The sequence below is a fragment of the Dendrobates tinctorius genome, unplaced genomic scaffold (assembly GCF_039654945.1).
Source record: "Dendrobates tinctorius isolate UK_male_01 unplaced genomic scaffold, ASM3965494v1 ptg000203l, whole genome shotgun sequence".
NCBI lineage: Eukaryota > Metazoa > Chordata > Amphibia > Anura > Dendrobatidae > Dendrobates > Dendrobates tinctorius.
The window spans coordinates 23,255,175-23,270,996 of record NW_027361870.1 but is presented as its reverse complement, the minus strand read 5'-3'; the positions used below and the strand labels follow the sequence as shown (position 1 = coordinate 23,270,996).

Here is a 15,822-nt window from a genome sequence, read left to right as displayed (position 1 = left end):
CCCACTGTATATATTTGAGTAACATTTATAAAATTCATATGAAAGTTCAATTATGAAATATTAATACATTTTTTTTAAAGCTGGAGTCGGTACATTTCTACCGACTCCGACTCCAACCAAAACTAACTCAGACTCCACGACTCCGACTCCACAGCCCTGTTCAGAGGTACACCCTGCTTCAGTGGTACAGGTCCATCTCTTCACTGGATCTCCCCTTCCTCCCTTCCAGTCAGGCCAGGCAGTCCCTCAAGTGGTGACTGACCTCCCCCCTTGTTTATCTGGGATGGTCCTTTCCCCCTGTCCACTGGCAGGTGATAACTACGGATGCCAGCCTCCTAGGCTGGGGTGCGGTATTCCGTCACCTGGCGGTCCAGGGGCGATGGTCGAGGCGAGAATTCTGTCGATCAACATTCTAGAACTAAGGGTGGTCTTTCCAGCACTCCTACATTGAGAAGAATGCCTCAAGGATCAGCAGTCCGGATTCGGACGGTCAATGCCACAGCCGTGGCATTCATCAATCACCAGGGGGTAGCCAGGAGTCCCCGCGCATCGGCCGAGGTATCCAGAATCTTTAGCCGGGCGGAAGCCGCGATTCCGGCAATATCGGCAGTTTACATCCCCGGTACAGACAACACGGCCGCCGACTTCCTCAGTCGGGAGGGGCTCGCAGCAGGAGAAGAGTCCTTACATCAGGACGTGTTCCATCAAATCTGCTGGCTATGGGGGTCTCTGGATGTGGACCTTCTGGCATCTCAACAGAACAGAAGAGTCCAATAGTTTGTCTCCAGGTGCCGCGATCCTCTGGCAATAGGGGTTGGCGCGCTGGTTATTCCCTGGTCACAGATCAGACTCCCTTACCTGTTTTCTCCCCTTCGTCTCCTACCAGGTTGCTAAAGAGGATCAGGGCGGAAGGGGTGCCGGTCATATTCATCACCCCGTACTGGCCCAGAAGGGCGTGGTTCGCAGAAATTATCAATCTTCTTGCAAGCACCCCCTGGAGACTTCCCGACAGACCAGAGCTCCTGGCTCAGGGGCCGTCTTACCACCCGAATTCTTGACCTGTTTCTGTCTTCTCCCTCCCCAGGGTCTGCTTTTGGACGTCCCATGGTTTCTGTGTCCCCCCAATGAGACAAAAGAGAAACAGGATTTTGGTTGCTTACAGTAAAATCTGTTTCTCAGAGTCTTCATTGGGGGACACAGTGCCCTCCCATGATTGTTACTTACAATGATTATATGATTGGCTTACATGACAATGTCTCCTACTGCTTTTTCACTAACTGATTGTCCTACAGCCGGTTGGAGGGGTGTATACTGCGGAGACGGAGTTAACATTTTTTTCATGGCATCGTGTCAACCTCCTAGAGGCAGCAGCACACACCCACAGTTTCTGTGTCCCCCAATGAAGACTCTGGGAAACAGATTTTACGGTAAGCAACCAAAATCCTGTTTTTGTCATGTACACAAAGGACAGCACACTTTTTGAAGTTACCAGGAACGACAGGTACACTTTGAGCTCAACTAGTGTGTACAACCAGGATAAAATCCTGCCACATTGTATGCTGAAGATACCCAGAGACTATTATGGTCCTGATGTGAATGAAAACAGTGTTTTTTGTTTTTTTTTATAATGTGTTTGGCCATTGTGTTCACACAATTTTGTTTTCACTGTTTTAGAAATCAAAATGAACTTGCCTGCACAGTGGCAGATACTGTATATTGGATCTGTACTAGGGGGAGCACCAACTCCTGATTCGGGACATGCACACTACATTAATATTGCAGCATTCACCTCCTTGAGATTCCTTATTCATGTAGATCATCCAAATGATTAGAGGGAATCTGTCAGTGGGGTTTTTGCTATGTAATCTGATAGCACCAGGAGGTATGGACTTAGACCCTGATTCCAGTATCACTTAGTTTACTTGATCCAGCAGTTATGATAGAGTCATAGTTTTCTATGCTGCAGATCTAGCAGAGCTCAGTTGTTGAGCTGTATATAATCCACCCACACCACAGATTTCTGGGTACATTGTATAGTGACAGAGATCTGATAATCCATGCGGTGGGCGTAGTTGGACTAGCAGGCATGAGGCCAGTTGTCCTGTAGTGATAATCTCCTGCTGATTAAACACTGATTATATTGAAACAGCGAAGCAAAGCCCAGTAAGTGACACCTAACTGTAATCGGTATCTCAGCCCCTACATCATGCTGCTCTCTAAGTACATAGGAAAAACCTGGTGACAGATTCCCTTTTAAAGAAGCTCTATACATATTGTTAAAAGAATCACACGTTATAAGTTTGTATATATGGCATGCACATGTTCTGCAAAAAATTCCTTCTTTCGTTGAGTCGTTCTGCTGTTCACATTCAGGGATATGTGGAATAGATGAATTTGATAAGATGGGTAACCAACACCAAGCTTTATTGGAAGCCATGGAGCAGCAAAGCATTAGCCTTGCCAAAGCTGGGATTGTCTGCAGTTTACCAGCCAGGACGTCTATAATTGCTGCTGCCAATCCAGTAGGAGGACACTACAACAAAGGCAAAACTGTGTCTGAGAACCTGAAGTAAGTGATAAGGCTACATTATTGGAGGGGAAACATTATCTGCAACCATTACCTGTTGCCACAAATTGTAATATTTATCTGAAGAATGTGTCCTGTACATAAATACCAGGGATGTCCTGGAGCTTCTATAGAAATACCAGGGGTGTCCTGGAGCTTCCACAGAAATACCAGGGATGTCCTGGAGCTTCTACAGAAATACCAGGGATGTCCTGGAGCTTCTACAGAAATACCAGGGGTGTCCTGGAGCTTCTATAGAAATACCAGGGGTGTCCTGGAGCTTCTATAGAAATACCAGGGATGTCCTGGAGCTGCTACAGAAATACCAGGGATGTCCTGGAGCTTCTACAGAAATACCAGGGATGTCCTGGAGCTTCTACAGAAATGCCAGGGATCTCCTGGAGCTTGTACAGAAATACCAGCGATCTCCTGGAACTTCTGCAGAAATACCAGGGGTGTACTGGAGCTGCTACTGTGTGGCTCTGTGTATGCATTTATACATCCAATGCTACTTCTGACCCTGAATGATGTCACATGTTAACAGCTTGTCCGGTATAAAAGGTATAAAACATTTTTGTGGCCATAGGGTTGCAAACCTATAAAATAATTTGTGAAGTGTAAAGGAAATGATACACTGTCTTCTAGATATTTTAAATTTCAAAACTGTGACGTGCAAATTGCCTCTTCAGAGAGAAAGAAGACTTAAACTCTATAGCGCCACCTGTTGGAAGTAGCGATCCTACAAGTCACAATCAACCCTTTACCGAGTCTTGTAATATGACTTAGGATAAAAGCCAAATCAGAATCTCAATTTGCAGACGCAGTGTTTTGGGCTATTGGCTTTTGTCAGTGCAAAGTATGAGAACTGATTCGGCTAGGTGAGAGGCTCTGGACTGGGGTCTAAGGGGTAAGGTTTCTCCTTGTGGAGAGTGACATGCCAGCTCTGGCTTGTCAAAGTAAGGAGGCTTATTCGCTGTGCAATGCTCCTTTGGGAAATATAATATGCAAATTGCCTCTTCAGCGAGAAAGAGGACTTGAACTCTATAGCGCCACCTGTTGGAAGTAACGAACCTACAAGTCACAATCGACCCTTTAACGAGTATTTCATTGTGACTTAGGATAAAAGCCAAATCAGAATCTCAATTTGCAGACGCAGTGTATTGGGCTATTGGCCCTCGAGGATAACTGTGATGTGAATTTTGTATTCTGCCCCATGTAGTCTCATACCTCTAAATATAATCCTGAGTGATCAATTGCCTCTGTAAGTCACATAATTAGTAAATGAAGTCCACCTGTGTGTAATTTATTCTCAGTATAACTACAGTTGTTCTGTGAAGGCCTCAGAGGTTTGTTTGAGATTAGTAGGCATCAAATCGCATCATGAAAACCAAGGAACACAACAGACAGGTCAGGGATAGAGTTATGGAGAAGAGTAAAGCAGGGTTAGGTTATAAAAACGTAGCCCAAGCTCTGAACATCTCACAGATCGCTGGTCAGTCCATCATTCAAAAATGGAAGGTGTAAGACACAACCGCAAACGCACCAAGACATTGCCATCCACATAAACTGACATTTCAAGCATGGAGAGCACTAATTAGAGAAGCAGCCAAGAGGCCCATGGTCTGGAGGAGCCACAGAGATCCACAACTCAAGTGGGAAAATGTGTCCACAGGACAACAATTAGCTAAATGCTCCACAAATCTGGCCATTATGGAAGAGTGGCAAGAAGAAAGCTATTTTTGAAAGTAAGCCAGAAGAAGTCCTATTTGCAAACAGCCATTAATTCGACACAGCTAGCACATGGAAGGTTTACATGATAGCTGTGTCCCCTACATGGCAGGTGGAAGAGGGTGCTCTGGTCAGATGAGACCAAAGTAAAATTTTTCGGGCTAATTGCAAAGCGTTATGTTTGACTGAAAACGTAATACTGCACATCACCCTGAAAACACCATCCTCACCGTCAAACATGATGGTGTCAGCAGCAGGCTGTAGGTAGGCCTTTCTTCAGTAGGGACAGGGAAGCTGCTCAGAGTTGATGGGAAACTGGATGGAACTAAATACAGTGCAATCCTCGAGGAAAACCTGTTAGAGGCTGCAAAAGATTTGAAACAGGATGTAGATTCACCTTCCTGCAGGACAATGACTCTAAACATACTGCCAAAGCTACAGTGCATGATTTAGATGAAAGCATATTCATGTGTGTGAATGACTGAGCACAGTCCAGACCTAAATCCCATTGAGAATCTATGACAAGACTTGAAAACTGCTGTTCACAGATGCCTCCATCCAATCTCACTGAGCGAGTGTGCAAAAAGAATGGGCAAAAATGTCAACGTCTAGATGTGTAAAGCTGGTAGAGAAATACTCCAATAGACTCGCAGCAGTAATTGCTGAAAAAAAGTGGTCCAACAAAGTATTGACCCCAGGAGGCTGAATACAAATGCACATCACAATTTTCAGATTTATATGTTTAAAATAATTAGAAAGCCATGTGTCATTTCCTTTACACTTCATAAATACATGTTACTTTGTGTTGGTATATCACATAAAATCCCAATAAAAACATGTAAATTTGTGGGTGTAACGTGAAAAAATGTGGAAAAGTTCACGGGGTATGAATATGAATAATGTGACTAACGGGCTCATAAATGGAGTTGGAATATAAAGAGTTTTTTACATAAAGTCAACAATATAATTGTATCCCTTATCCGCCAGAAAAACATAGCAATAGTGACCTCTACAGGGCAATTGATGTGACTTCAAGCTGAAAAAAGATATTGCTGTATGTTGTATGTGTCAGAAAATCACTTATTGTGATCTGGGGACCTAAAGCAAAGTTACTAAATTTTTCCTAACCATCCAGAAGAGATCAGAAATAAATGATGAAGACATTTTTTGTAAGGGTATGTGCACACAATCAGTAAACGTACTTGTGCAGCGTCAAACCCCCAGATATTACAGCTTAGTGAATGGGATTTCAAGAAATCCCATGTCCACTATGCGTGCAAAGACACCCGGAGATGACCCGCGGAGACAGACATACGGTGCGTCTTTTCAAACCACAGCATGTCTATTTATTTTGCTGAGACGTAGTTCAGGTGCCTGAATGCAACGTACAGAGATCACAAGGCGGGAAACAGCCAGGAGTTGATATGTTGGCATTTTTAAACAACAATAACTTCTAAACAGTTAGGGTTAGTAAATATGCAATTTAACATTATAGAGGATTATAACAGGTTATGAACAAGCTAGAAAGTCTCTCAGTACTTAATGTTACTGGTGTGCCCAGTCTTGGGAGACACCATGCAAGTTCTCACTTGAAGCTCTAGCGGGGGTCACCGGGTTTCCCGTTAGGCCGCAAGTCTCTTCCTGACATAGTCTATTTAAGTCCTTGAGCCTCCCACGCACCATTCGGCCCCCTCCCAACCTGTGACCCTAGTCTCAGCCAACCCCGGTGATAGCTGGAAATGACGGCCCTGCTCACTTGCACTGTTCCTCCTCTCTCGCAGGCGTGCCTCTCCTGTCGCAGTCGCCACACGGCACTTCTCGGCTTGACTGTTGGCAAAAGTCTCTCAGGCTTGGGACAGAGAGGAGAGGGCCTCAACTCTTGACAGACATAATCAGACCTTGGAGGCTTGACCAGTGCAGATTACGGCTCTGACCAGCGTAAGCCATACTTGGGCATATCTTCCGAGGAGTCCGGGTAGTACCCGGGTAGCACAGACTCCCTGTTGAGGCCTGTCACGTTGGTCTCAGTGGAGTGTCTAGAGCATGTCTGCCCCACCCTCTTTCCTGGTGCCAAATTTCCTTGTGATTTGGTGCACTGGGCTTTTACATCAGGGAAGTTCTTACAGAAGGTCACCTGATCTGGTCCAGTACTCAAGGTCCTTCCCTCTGCAAATCTTACAGCACAAATTGGTTCCGCTTGATTTTGGCTGGCCAGCAGATGGAGATCTCTCCTCATTAATGGCACCAATTTTCCAGAGGGCTCATGTTTTCTTGTAACAGAGATGCGAGCCTCCGCATGAATTTCACCCGTACAATGTATTGGACATGGTGATTCCACACGGTTCAATGAACACATGCGGATTCACCTGCGTTCAATAGCTGGCAGCGCTTTGGACGCGGTGGACATACACTGTGTCCAAAGCACTACCAATTCCTGAACGTGTGCACATACCCTAAGATGCTCTGTAGCAGGGGCATGCTAGCCAGTTTTTGGAATTCCCATAGAAATAGAGATCCACGTGTGTGCAGGCGCCTCTCCATTCCTGGCGACACCTGGTTCTCAAGATAAATGCAGGTTCAAAAGCTGTGGCCCAACTCTATCACATATTGGGTGGGCCTGCAATACATGTCCCTATGGAAATATCATGTTACTGCAACTCAGGTAAGATGGTGTACAGAAAATAGAATAAAAATAAAAAATCTGAAAATAAAAAAAATAATTTGTTAGTATCTGATTTTAAAGGGGCTTTCTAGGCTGAAGTGAAAAGTCAACAGTTGCTCTGTGATCTGACTGTTGAATCGAGACAGTGTGCAATGCACTCACTGTCACGATACCCTGAGCGTGTGGGCGGTCACGTGACCGCATGTATACGATTTGCAGTCTTTCAATTCTCTTTTATTATAGAAGTCAGATGAGACTAGTCAGCACATGAGCGCTAGTGTGCAAATCATATTCATGTGGTCATGTAACCACCAACTCGCTCAGGGCATACAGGGGAATGGTGTCTGTGTGCGCATGACACACTGTCATGATTCTGCAGTCACGTAGAGAGCCTGCAGGCTTTTTTTCTTACAGCGGAAAACCCCTTAAATTGGTAAAAAATACAGGTACCTTTTAGGGTCATGTTCAATCAGATAGAACCAAAGAAACCTAGTACTAAGATAATGACCACCTTCCTGAAAATAAAGCAGACCTAATTATCGGGTGCCCTGCTCATCGTGGTAGATGGCCGTTCCTCTCCAGCATATTGCCCAGCATTGAGAAGGCTGAGGATTCATGCTCCACTGTGACATTAAAAAGCAGATGATGCCTGTAATGTTAATTTACCTTCTGGATTCCCGATTTTGATTCTTTGTTTTTGGCACGTTCTCTCCCAGGCAGCTCCCCTTGCATGTCTCTCAAGTATAACCTATGGCACAGAGAGACCAAACTATATAATATTCCTGCAGAAAATGTGGAATAAATCTTACTTTGCCAGTATTTCCTAAGATGATGCTGTTTGTTCGGCAGAATGGGAAGCGCTTTATTGTCTCGTTTTGACTTGGTGTTCATCCTGCTTGATACCCCTAATGAAGATCACGATCATTTACTGTCAGAACATGTCATGGCCATGCGGTCCGGGTCAAAGAACGTCATATGTGGCGCTAGTGTAACACGGGCAGACACGCAGGACTCCAACATCTCTGTCTTAGAGGTGACGTCCGACAGGCCACTGAAAGACAGACTGAAGGTATTGTTAATTGTAAATGAATTCCATAAAGAGAAGAGCTAACTGAGAAACGCAGTGCACGAAAATAAAAGCTGCTTTTGGTTTATTCTAGGTTCGGCCTGGGGAACATATTGATGCAATTCCACATCAGCTGTTAAGAAAGTACATTGGTTATGCCCGACAGTATGTCCAGCCAAAACTGTCACTGGATGCAGCTCAGGTTCTTCAGAACTTCTACCTGGAGCTCAGGAAACAGAACCAAGGCATAGACAGTACTCCTATAACAACCAGACAACTGGAGTCCTTAATACGGTTAACAGAGGTGCAGAAAGCTAACACTGAATGTGATGTATCCCACCTGCAAGACTCAGAAATCACACACAACAGTTTCTGCTAATATTTTTTATTTTATATTATTGTAATATATACCGTATATACTCGTGTATAAGCCGACCTGTGTATAGGCTGACCCCCCCCTAATTTTGCCACAGAAAACTAGGAAAACTTACTGACTCGCGTATAAGCCTAGGGTGGAAAATGCAGCAGCTACTGGTAAATTTCAAAAATAAAAATAGATACCAATAAAAGTAAAATTAATTGAGACATCAGTAGGTTAAATGTTTTTGAATATCCATATTGAATCAGGAGCCCCATAAAATGCTCCATACAGTTCATGATGACCCCATAAGATGCTCCATACAAAATACACCCCATATAATGCTGCACAAAGGTTAATGGTGGCCCCATAAGATGCTCCGTAGAATAATATGCTCCATATAATGCTTTATAAAGGTTATGGCCCCATAAGATGCTCCATAGATTATTCCCCATAAAATGCTCCATAGATTATGCCCCAATAAGATGCTCCATAGATTATGCCCCCATAAAATGCTCCATAGATTATGCCCCCATATGCTGCCCCCATATGCTGCCCCATAGAATATGCCCCCATATGCTGCCCCATAGAATATGCCCCCATATGCTGCCCCATAGACTGCCCCCAAATGCTGCTCCATAGAATATGCCCCACATGCTGCCCCATAGATTATGCCCCCATATGCTGCTCCATAGAATATGCCCCCATATGCTGCCCCACATAGTATGCCCCCATATGCTGCTCCAAAGAATATGCCCCTATATGCTGCCCCCATAAGATGCTCCCTATATTATGCCCCCATATGCTGCTGCTGCAAAAAAATGCCATACTCTCCTCTCCTGCTCAGGACCCGGCACCTGAGATATTCAACTGTCTGGGGTCCATCGCTGCTCACCACTGTCTGCGCTTCCTGTGTCAGTGACTGTTCAGCCAGCAGAGGGCGCAGCGCGCACTAACCACGTCACCGTGCCCCCTGCTGGCTAAACGTCACTGACACAGGATGCAGCAGACAGTGGTGAGATGCGATGGACCCCGGACAGGTGAATATCGCTATACACCCCCTCCTGGCGTGGTCTCTGCAGCCCCCCCGCATCTCCACGGTCTCACGTCCTGCCTTCAGCGGTCACGTTATACAGCTCATTACACACATGAATATGCGCATATTCATGAGTTTAATGAGTGGTACCACGTGACCGCTGAAGGCAGGAAGGGAGACCGTGGAGAAGCGGGGAGGCTGCAGAGACCGCGCCAGGGGGGTAAGTATGATCTGTTACACCCCCCGCCCCCTCCCCCGCCGACCCCCAGATATGACTCGTGTATAAGACGAGAGGGGGACTTTCAGCCCCAAAAAATGGGCTGAAAATCTCGGCTTATTCACGAGTATATACGGTATTTCATGCATATATTTATTCCATATTTTATACAATATTTGTTTTACTATTCTAAAAATGAAATATCGACACGGCGGGCTACATTTATAGTGATAGATACCTGGCTTTCCCAGTACAGCAAAAGCAAACTTAAATTTGTAATCATCTGAGACAATCACTTTCACAATGAAATCATTAGGGCAGTCGGCTGATCTGGGTCTCTCTTCTGCTGACAGCAGCAGACATCTGATTTTTGCCAACAGAAGCCAAAGCCAGCCTATGGCATTACATGGTGGCCATTTAGATGAATGGCTGTCCATGGGATAAAAGAATGGCTGACATCTGCTCGAAAACAGATTGCTTATACAGAGGAACTCTCTGTTCAGGCTTATAGAGAAGGGTCCTAAGCTGACAACCCACCTCTGTGATGTCCATATGCTCTAATATTGCATATGGACAGAAGTTGTCTTCATAAATGTGACTACATTAGTCCACACTTCTTTTCCTGTTACATTTGGTGTAAATTATCATAGAATCATTTATTTGCAAAAACTTAAGCACCACTCCAGCTGTTACCGCTGGAGTGGTGCTTAAAATCCAAGTCCCCTGCTCACTGTCTGATACTCACCTTTTCATTTGTTTTCACCGCCAGTCTGGTCTGTCTCCTGCAGTTTGTGACCTGCCGGCTGCTCAAGTGTTTCATGGAGTGAGCCGAAGGTCACTAATCAATGTAAGTCTATGAGAGCTTCGTTCTGTCCTCGCTCTGGCTCCCGTGGACTTGCATTGAGAGCATTTGATGTAGCTTATGATTTCCGACCAGTCAAGAAGCTGCACTCACAAGAATGCACCGTGGGTCCGGAGTGGCACCAAAAAACTGTGAAGACGCTGGAGGATGAGTATATGACCAGGGTCAGGTGGCTTACATTTAAAGCGCCACTCCAGCGGTGAAAAAAAAACTAAAACTCTGTATTGGTGCTTAAACGTCTTGTATTTTACACAGGCCCGGGCCAGATTAGAACTGAGGGAAGAGGCCACCAGAGAAGACGCTGAAGATGTCGTACAAGTAATGAAATACAGGTAATCAGTTTTCCTTATTCTGAACTTTGCATGATTAATTTATACATTTTATCTGATTAGTTAATGACAACCCCTTTTCTTATAGAGCTGCCAAAGTATCTTGTGAAATATAACTTCATCCTCATTTAGAAAACCAATAACATTTTTCTAAGCTGTTGAGCGCGGTTATAAATGTGGGAAGAGTCGGGACATTGGATGTGGAAGAATGCACATGAGTCTGATTAACAGGTTGTACAAGTAAAAAAAAACATTAGTCCTGTTTCATTAAAGCATCCACACCAGAATTCTGCTGTAAAGGCTTTGAAAAGTCACAAAATTTAGATGCAATTTGGAATTGCTCCAAATTTTTACAACCTTTTGGCATTTTTCATGCCTGTTTTTCCAATTCTGACATAATGGATGGAGATGGGGCGGGATTGTGCACAGCAGGGTTGTAATGCCACTGCTCGTCTGATGCATGATGAGCTGTGGCATGCCGTAGTCCAGAAATCGCACTGATTGGAGTAAGATTTTTGGCGTAGCTCACACCATTCTACGGATGCTCCAGATTCATGAAAAGGTATCAACAGCGACGGTCTTGATGAATTGGGCCCATTGAGTTCAGCTTTTCTTCTGCTGTTGGAAGGTACTTGCAAAGATCTAGTTGCTCTAATTTAGTGATATGTGCCCTTCACTTTTTTTTTTTTTTACTCCTGAATTGTTTTGTTCAGGCCACTAGTTGTATAGTTAACTACAGAGTGGGCCCCATCGAAGTGGATGGGGCCAGATGCAGTCACTAGAGCAGCCGGGTGGCCGAGAGCGTTGCTTTACAAGGAGAACTTCAATGATGACTCAGAATTACAAGTGCAGCATCTTTTTCACTCTCTGGACCAATGAGGGTCCCAAGTGAAGGCATGTCCTAGCAAAATGCACTTTATAAGATGGGAAAACCTCATTAAAATTCTTGCACTGTTCATACAACTTGTATGGGACAATTATATGTAGAATCCATTTTTTACATGTAGTTTTCCACCTTTGTTTTTCCTCTCCTATGTCCAAAAGGAAAACAGCACATAGACACATGTAACAGGGATGCATGGACTATGTATACAAGTACTGCAATATACAAGTACACCGGGTTGTAATCTGGGCACTTTCCATGCAGATTAGGCACCCGCTCGTGTTCTTCACTGACGTTGGCTACATACCACTACTATGTGACCCCGCGATTTACTAGAACGAAGAAATAAAACTCCTAGAAAATCATCTTACCACTTAATTTTCCTTTCTGCTCCCCATTTTCTGGTTGTCTTTGTTAATCCTTGTATTATCCAGTCTAGGGATTGGTTGGGTCATGAATAATTTTGGCTAATGTCTTATTTGCATCATCTGTTCCACATTCCCTGGAAGGATATGTGCTCGGAGACACATGCAAACATCATACGGATGGCGGGGAGCTAGCACAGCGCTGGTTGTTTCACAGACCGAGGGGAAAGTTGGGCAGATGTTGCCTTTTCCTCGCTGATGTTAGTCATTACTATTATTGATGGTCATTTTCTAGCTATGATTGCAGAGCGTAATCCCATCTGTATTTTCTTTCTTCCTAAACCAATGTTTTTTATCCCCTATAGTCTACTGGGAACGTACTCAGACGAGTTTGGGAAATTGGATTTCAACAGATCTCAGCACGGCTCTGGAATGAGCCATCGATCACAAGCAAAGAAGTTTGTTTCCGCACTTAATAGGATCGCAGAAAGAACCTACAAAAATCTATTCGATTATCAACAGCTTTGGCAGATTGCAAGGGAGCTGCAAATACAGGTAGTGCGACACATTAGACTCTCCTCTGCAGCGTCTCTCCGAAATGAAAAATAAATATATGTCCTCGTTCTCCATTTTTATTAAACCATTCTCTGACAAGATTAAAATAGATTGTGGTAGATCAGATGACAGGAGCACAGTTCGAGCATCTTCACACACAAGTTTTTTAACTTTTGAAACATTGGATTTGTATTTGCAGCAGAATCCATGGATTCAGTTGCAATTTGAGTTGTCGTAGGACTGCACATGGATTAGCTGCATTCAATTGGCCTAATCTGCACTAATTATTATGGCTGACGTCACAGTGAAGTCGCTTATTTAAGCAATTAAAAAAAAAAAAAAGCTTTGAGAAAAGCAACACATGTTTCCAATATAAAACAATAGGAGGTAGTTTGGGTAAGTTTTTTTTTTTTTATTTTGATTTCAGTGCTTGCGGAAAAACTGCATGTAAATCTCTGTGTGAATATACGCTGATGTAGACTGTTGTTTCCCTGACAGTTGTCTCCACAATTATTCACCATCTACCAGACATTTCTAGCATTGCTTTACTTCTTGGAAGAGCAAAAAAATTGCATGACAAATCTTCAATCCCCAATGACACATGAGACTTTCCAATGGTTTGGTATTCATTGTTATTATCACCTGATTGTCTCGCCCATTTGAAACCCTCAACCCCAACCTGAAAACTCATCTCTACTGGAAAGCCTACAGCCTACAATGGCCCCTTGCCTCCTCATCACCATCAGAGCTGCTCCAACCCCTCTGCCCACTGACTTTTTCTTTGGATATTTTGAGCTATTTCTTTTCTTCTCCTTGGAATCGGCATGCAGGTTATGTACATAAAGACATTTCTTTATCTTACAGCCTCAATGCTGGTCATACACTGTTCATGAGTGTGTCACATCCTCCTGAAAGATCTGGAGTTAGAAGATCACTGCGTATTGTGAATCACAGATCTTCCATTTGGCCTGTGTTTGTATCCCATATTAAATGTATTTAGTTTCCTTTGGTGCTGAAGAGGTTAATTACCCTTTCTATACCTGTCAGAAACTTGCAGCTCAATCTTCAGCTCCTTCTGATCTGGTCATTACCTCTCCCTATAAAACCTAGCCAGACCTTCTCTTTCTTGCCCGTGAAAGCTTTGCTTTCTAGCTCCTTGGAGACGCTGTGCTGAACAGGAGTTTGCTGTTGCTACTGGAGATTGTTGCATGCTGTTTTTGGGTGTATGCTTTCCTCAGTGTCCTGTTCCCATTTGGTTGGTACATTCCCATCTTTCCCTATATACCTCTTTACCTTAGGTGAGTGTTTGTATGTTTGTTGCTTTCTATTATCCCTGTTTTTGTCTTGTTTACCTTTATATTTCTGTCCCATGGGTCATGGAGTGGGGAGGGGACAGATCAGGTACTGATCTCTAGAGGCTGGGGGATGCTCAGGAAAATCTTTGAGGCGGAGGAGAGAAGGAGGTCTTGCAAGGACCAGAGACTACATGTGGAAATTTATCGGGAGATAGATGCATGAATGAGACATTATGGCCACGCTTGTAGATCAGTGTTACTAGTTTAAACATGGATTCACTGGGAAATTGGAAGCCAGTACAAACTTTTTATGTAGATTTTTACCATTGAAAGGTTACTAGATATGCAGGAGGTAATGGTGACGTCACATGACTTGCTGTATTGATTATTTTCTGTAATTTGTTTCCTTTCAGGTTCCAGACTTTGAAAGTTTTGTGGGCTCACTGAATGACCAGGGATATCTTCTAAAGAAAGGACCTAAAGTTTATCAGCTACAGACCATGTAGGGCCATTTCATGGTCCTACAAATGATTATGATCTACCTGGAATCGCCATTATGATCTTATATCTGAGGTGGCCAGACAGTTTATATCCACAGAACCAGCTACCCTGTCAGGTACGGGATGTACCCAAATATACCTGCGTGGCCGCAGATAATGATTGTAGAAGAAAACACCTTTGTTTGATGAGCTGATGATCTGGCTAGGAGGTCCTATTCTTGGCAAGTTCTCCGACTTTTTTCCCTAACCTCCCCAACGTCTACCTCATGACAGGGACAGAGACGTTATGCAGGGATTTGCGAGGAAAACTGAAGCGTTGGCCAAGACTGGTTCCATCCTTGGAGAACTTTATTTGGATACTCCAAGTTGAATTTCTCTACAAGGCTAAGACAGCGTTCACACCAAGTTATGCTGCTAGGTCATGACTCTTTCGGTGGCTTCGGTCTTGGTGGCTTCGGTCTGAACCTGGCAAAAACATGATTTAGACAAGTCCATTGGTTATATCAAGGACCTGCGTGAATTTCATTGTTTAGGGATGCAGAAGCCCACAATGAATAGGCAGCATAATGCAATTTGAACACTGCCGAAGTCTATCTGTGGCCACAAAGTTATGTTTGAACATGTCTTAATGTCCCCTACCCAGCACTGCATATATTTAGTAGGAATAAATCATCTTACGGTGTAAATGTAAAGCTGAATGTATTTATTTTTGTAATGGAAGCTGATGCATATTATTCATACTTGAATATTAAATTTAAAAGAGGTTTCCTTAACTTCTTAAATAGGTAAAATTGCAAAGTGGATGTAAATACAAGCAACTTAGCTCTTAATAAAAATCCTCCCCATTTTCAAGATCATAGGAATTTTGAATTCTCTAGTTTACTGCTCCTTGCTTAGGTTACCTCTGATAGACTGCAGCGGTGGCTTGTTTTCTAAGCAAGGAACGCAAGCGGTTTACTTGTATAGCTTGTAAGCACAGCTCTGAAACTGGTCAGATAGCTTCAGTTCCCCAGCACTCCTCTGATGATGCGGAGGAAATGCTCGCAGCATGAGAGAGCATACAGTTCAGACCTTCGGCATGACCATACACCCAGTCTGAACAGTGAATTGTCAGGACCGAACCTCCCCCGGAAAAGAAGGTAGCTGGAAAATATAGAGTGGTGTGTTCCTGAAGAAAGAAATTCAGAAAACCCCTTTAAAGGGGACCTGTCACCAGGGCTGTGGAGTCGGAGTCGTGGAGTCGGAGTCGGAATTAGTTTTGGTTGGAGTCGGTAGAAATGTACCGACTCCGACTCCAGCTTTAAAAAAAATGTATTAATATTTCATAATTGAACTTTCATATCAATTTTATAAATGTTACTCAAATATATATGTTCTATCAAACTATGAACAACAGTGAT

General features: G+C 43.7%; 1 protein-coding gene across 2 annotated transcripts in view; it reads left to right on the top strand.

Annotated features, from left to right (window-relative positions):
• The window catches only part of MCM8 (minichromosome maintenance 8 homologous recombination repair factor), a 105,509-nt gene extending 90,230 nt beyond the window's left edge, over positions 1 to 15,279 (top strand). For both annotated transcript variants that reach the window (XM_073553876.1, XM_073553877.1), the window contains exons 14-19: positions 2,374 to 2,569; positions 7,806 to 8,025; positions 8,117 to 8,326; positions 10,751 to 10,827; positions 12,438 to 12,627; positions 14,336 to 15,279. In XM_073553876.1, the coding sequence (XP_073409977.1) occupies positions 2,374 to 2,569; positions 7,806 to 8,025; positions 8,117 to 8,326; positions 10,751 to 10,827; positions 12,438 to 12,627; positions 14,336 to 14,428 (986 nt within the window). In that variant the 3' untranslated portion in view covers positions 14,429 to 15,279. The remainder of the gene's footprint in view (positions 1 to 2,373; positions 2,570 to 7,805; positions 8,026 to 8,116; positions 8,327 to 10,750; positions 10,828 to 12,437; positions 12,628 to 14,335) is intronic.
• The last annotated feature ends 543 nt before the right edge of the window (positions 15,280 to 15,822 follow it).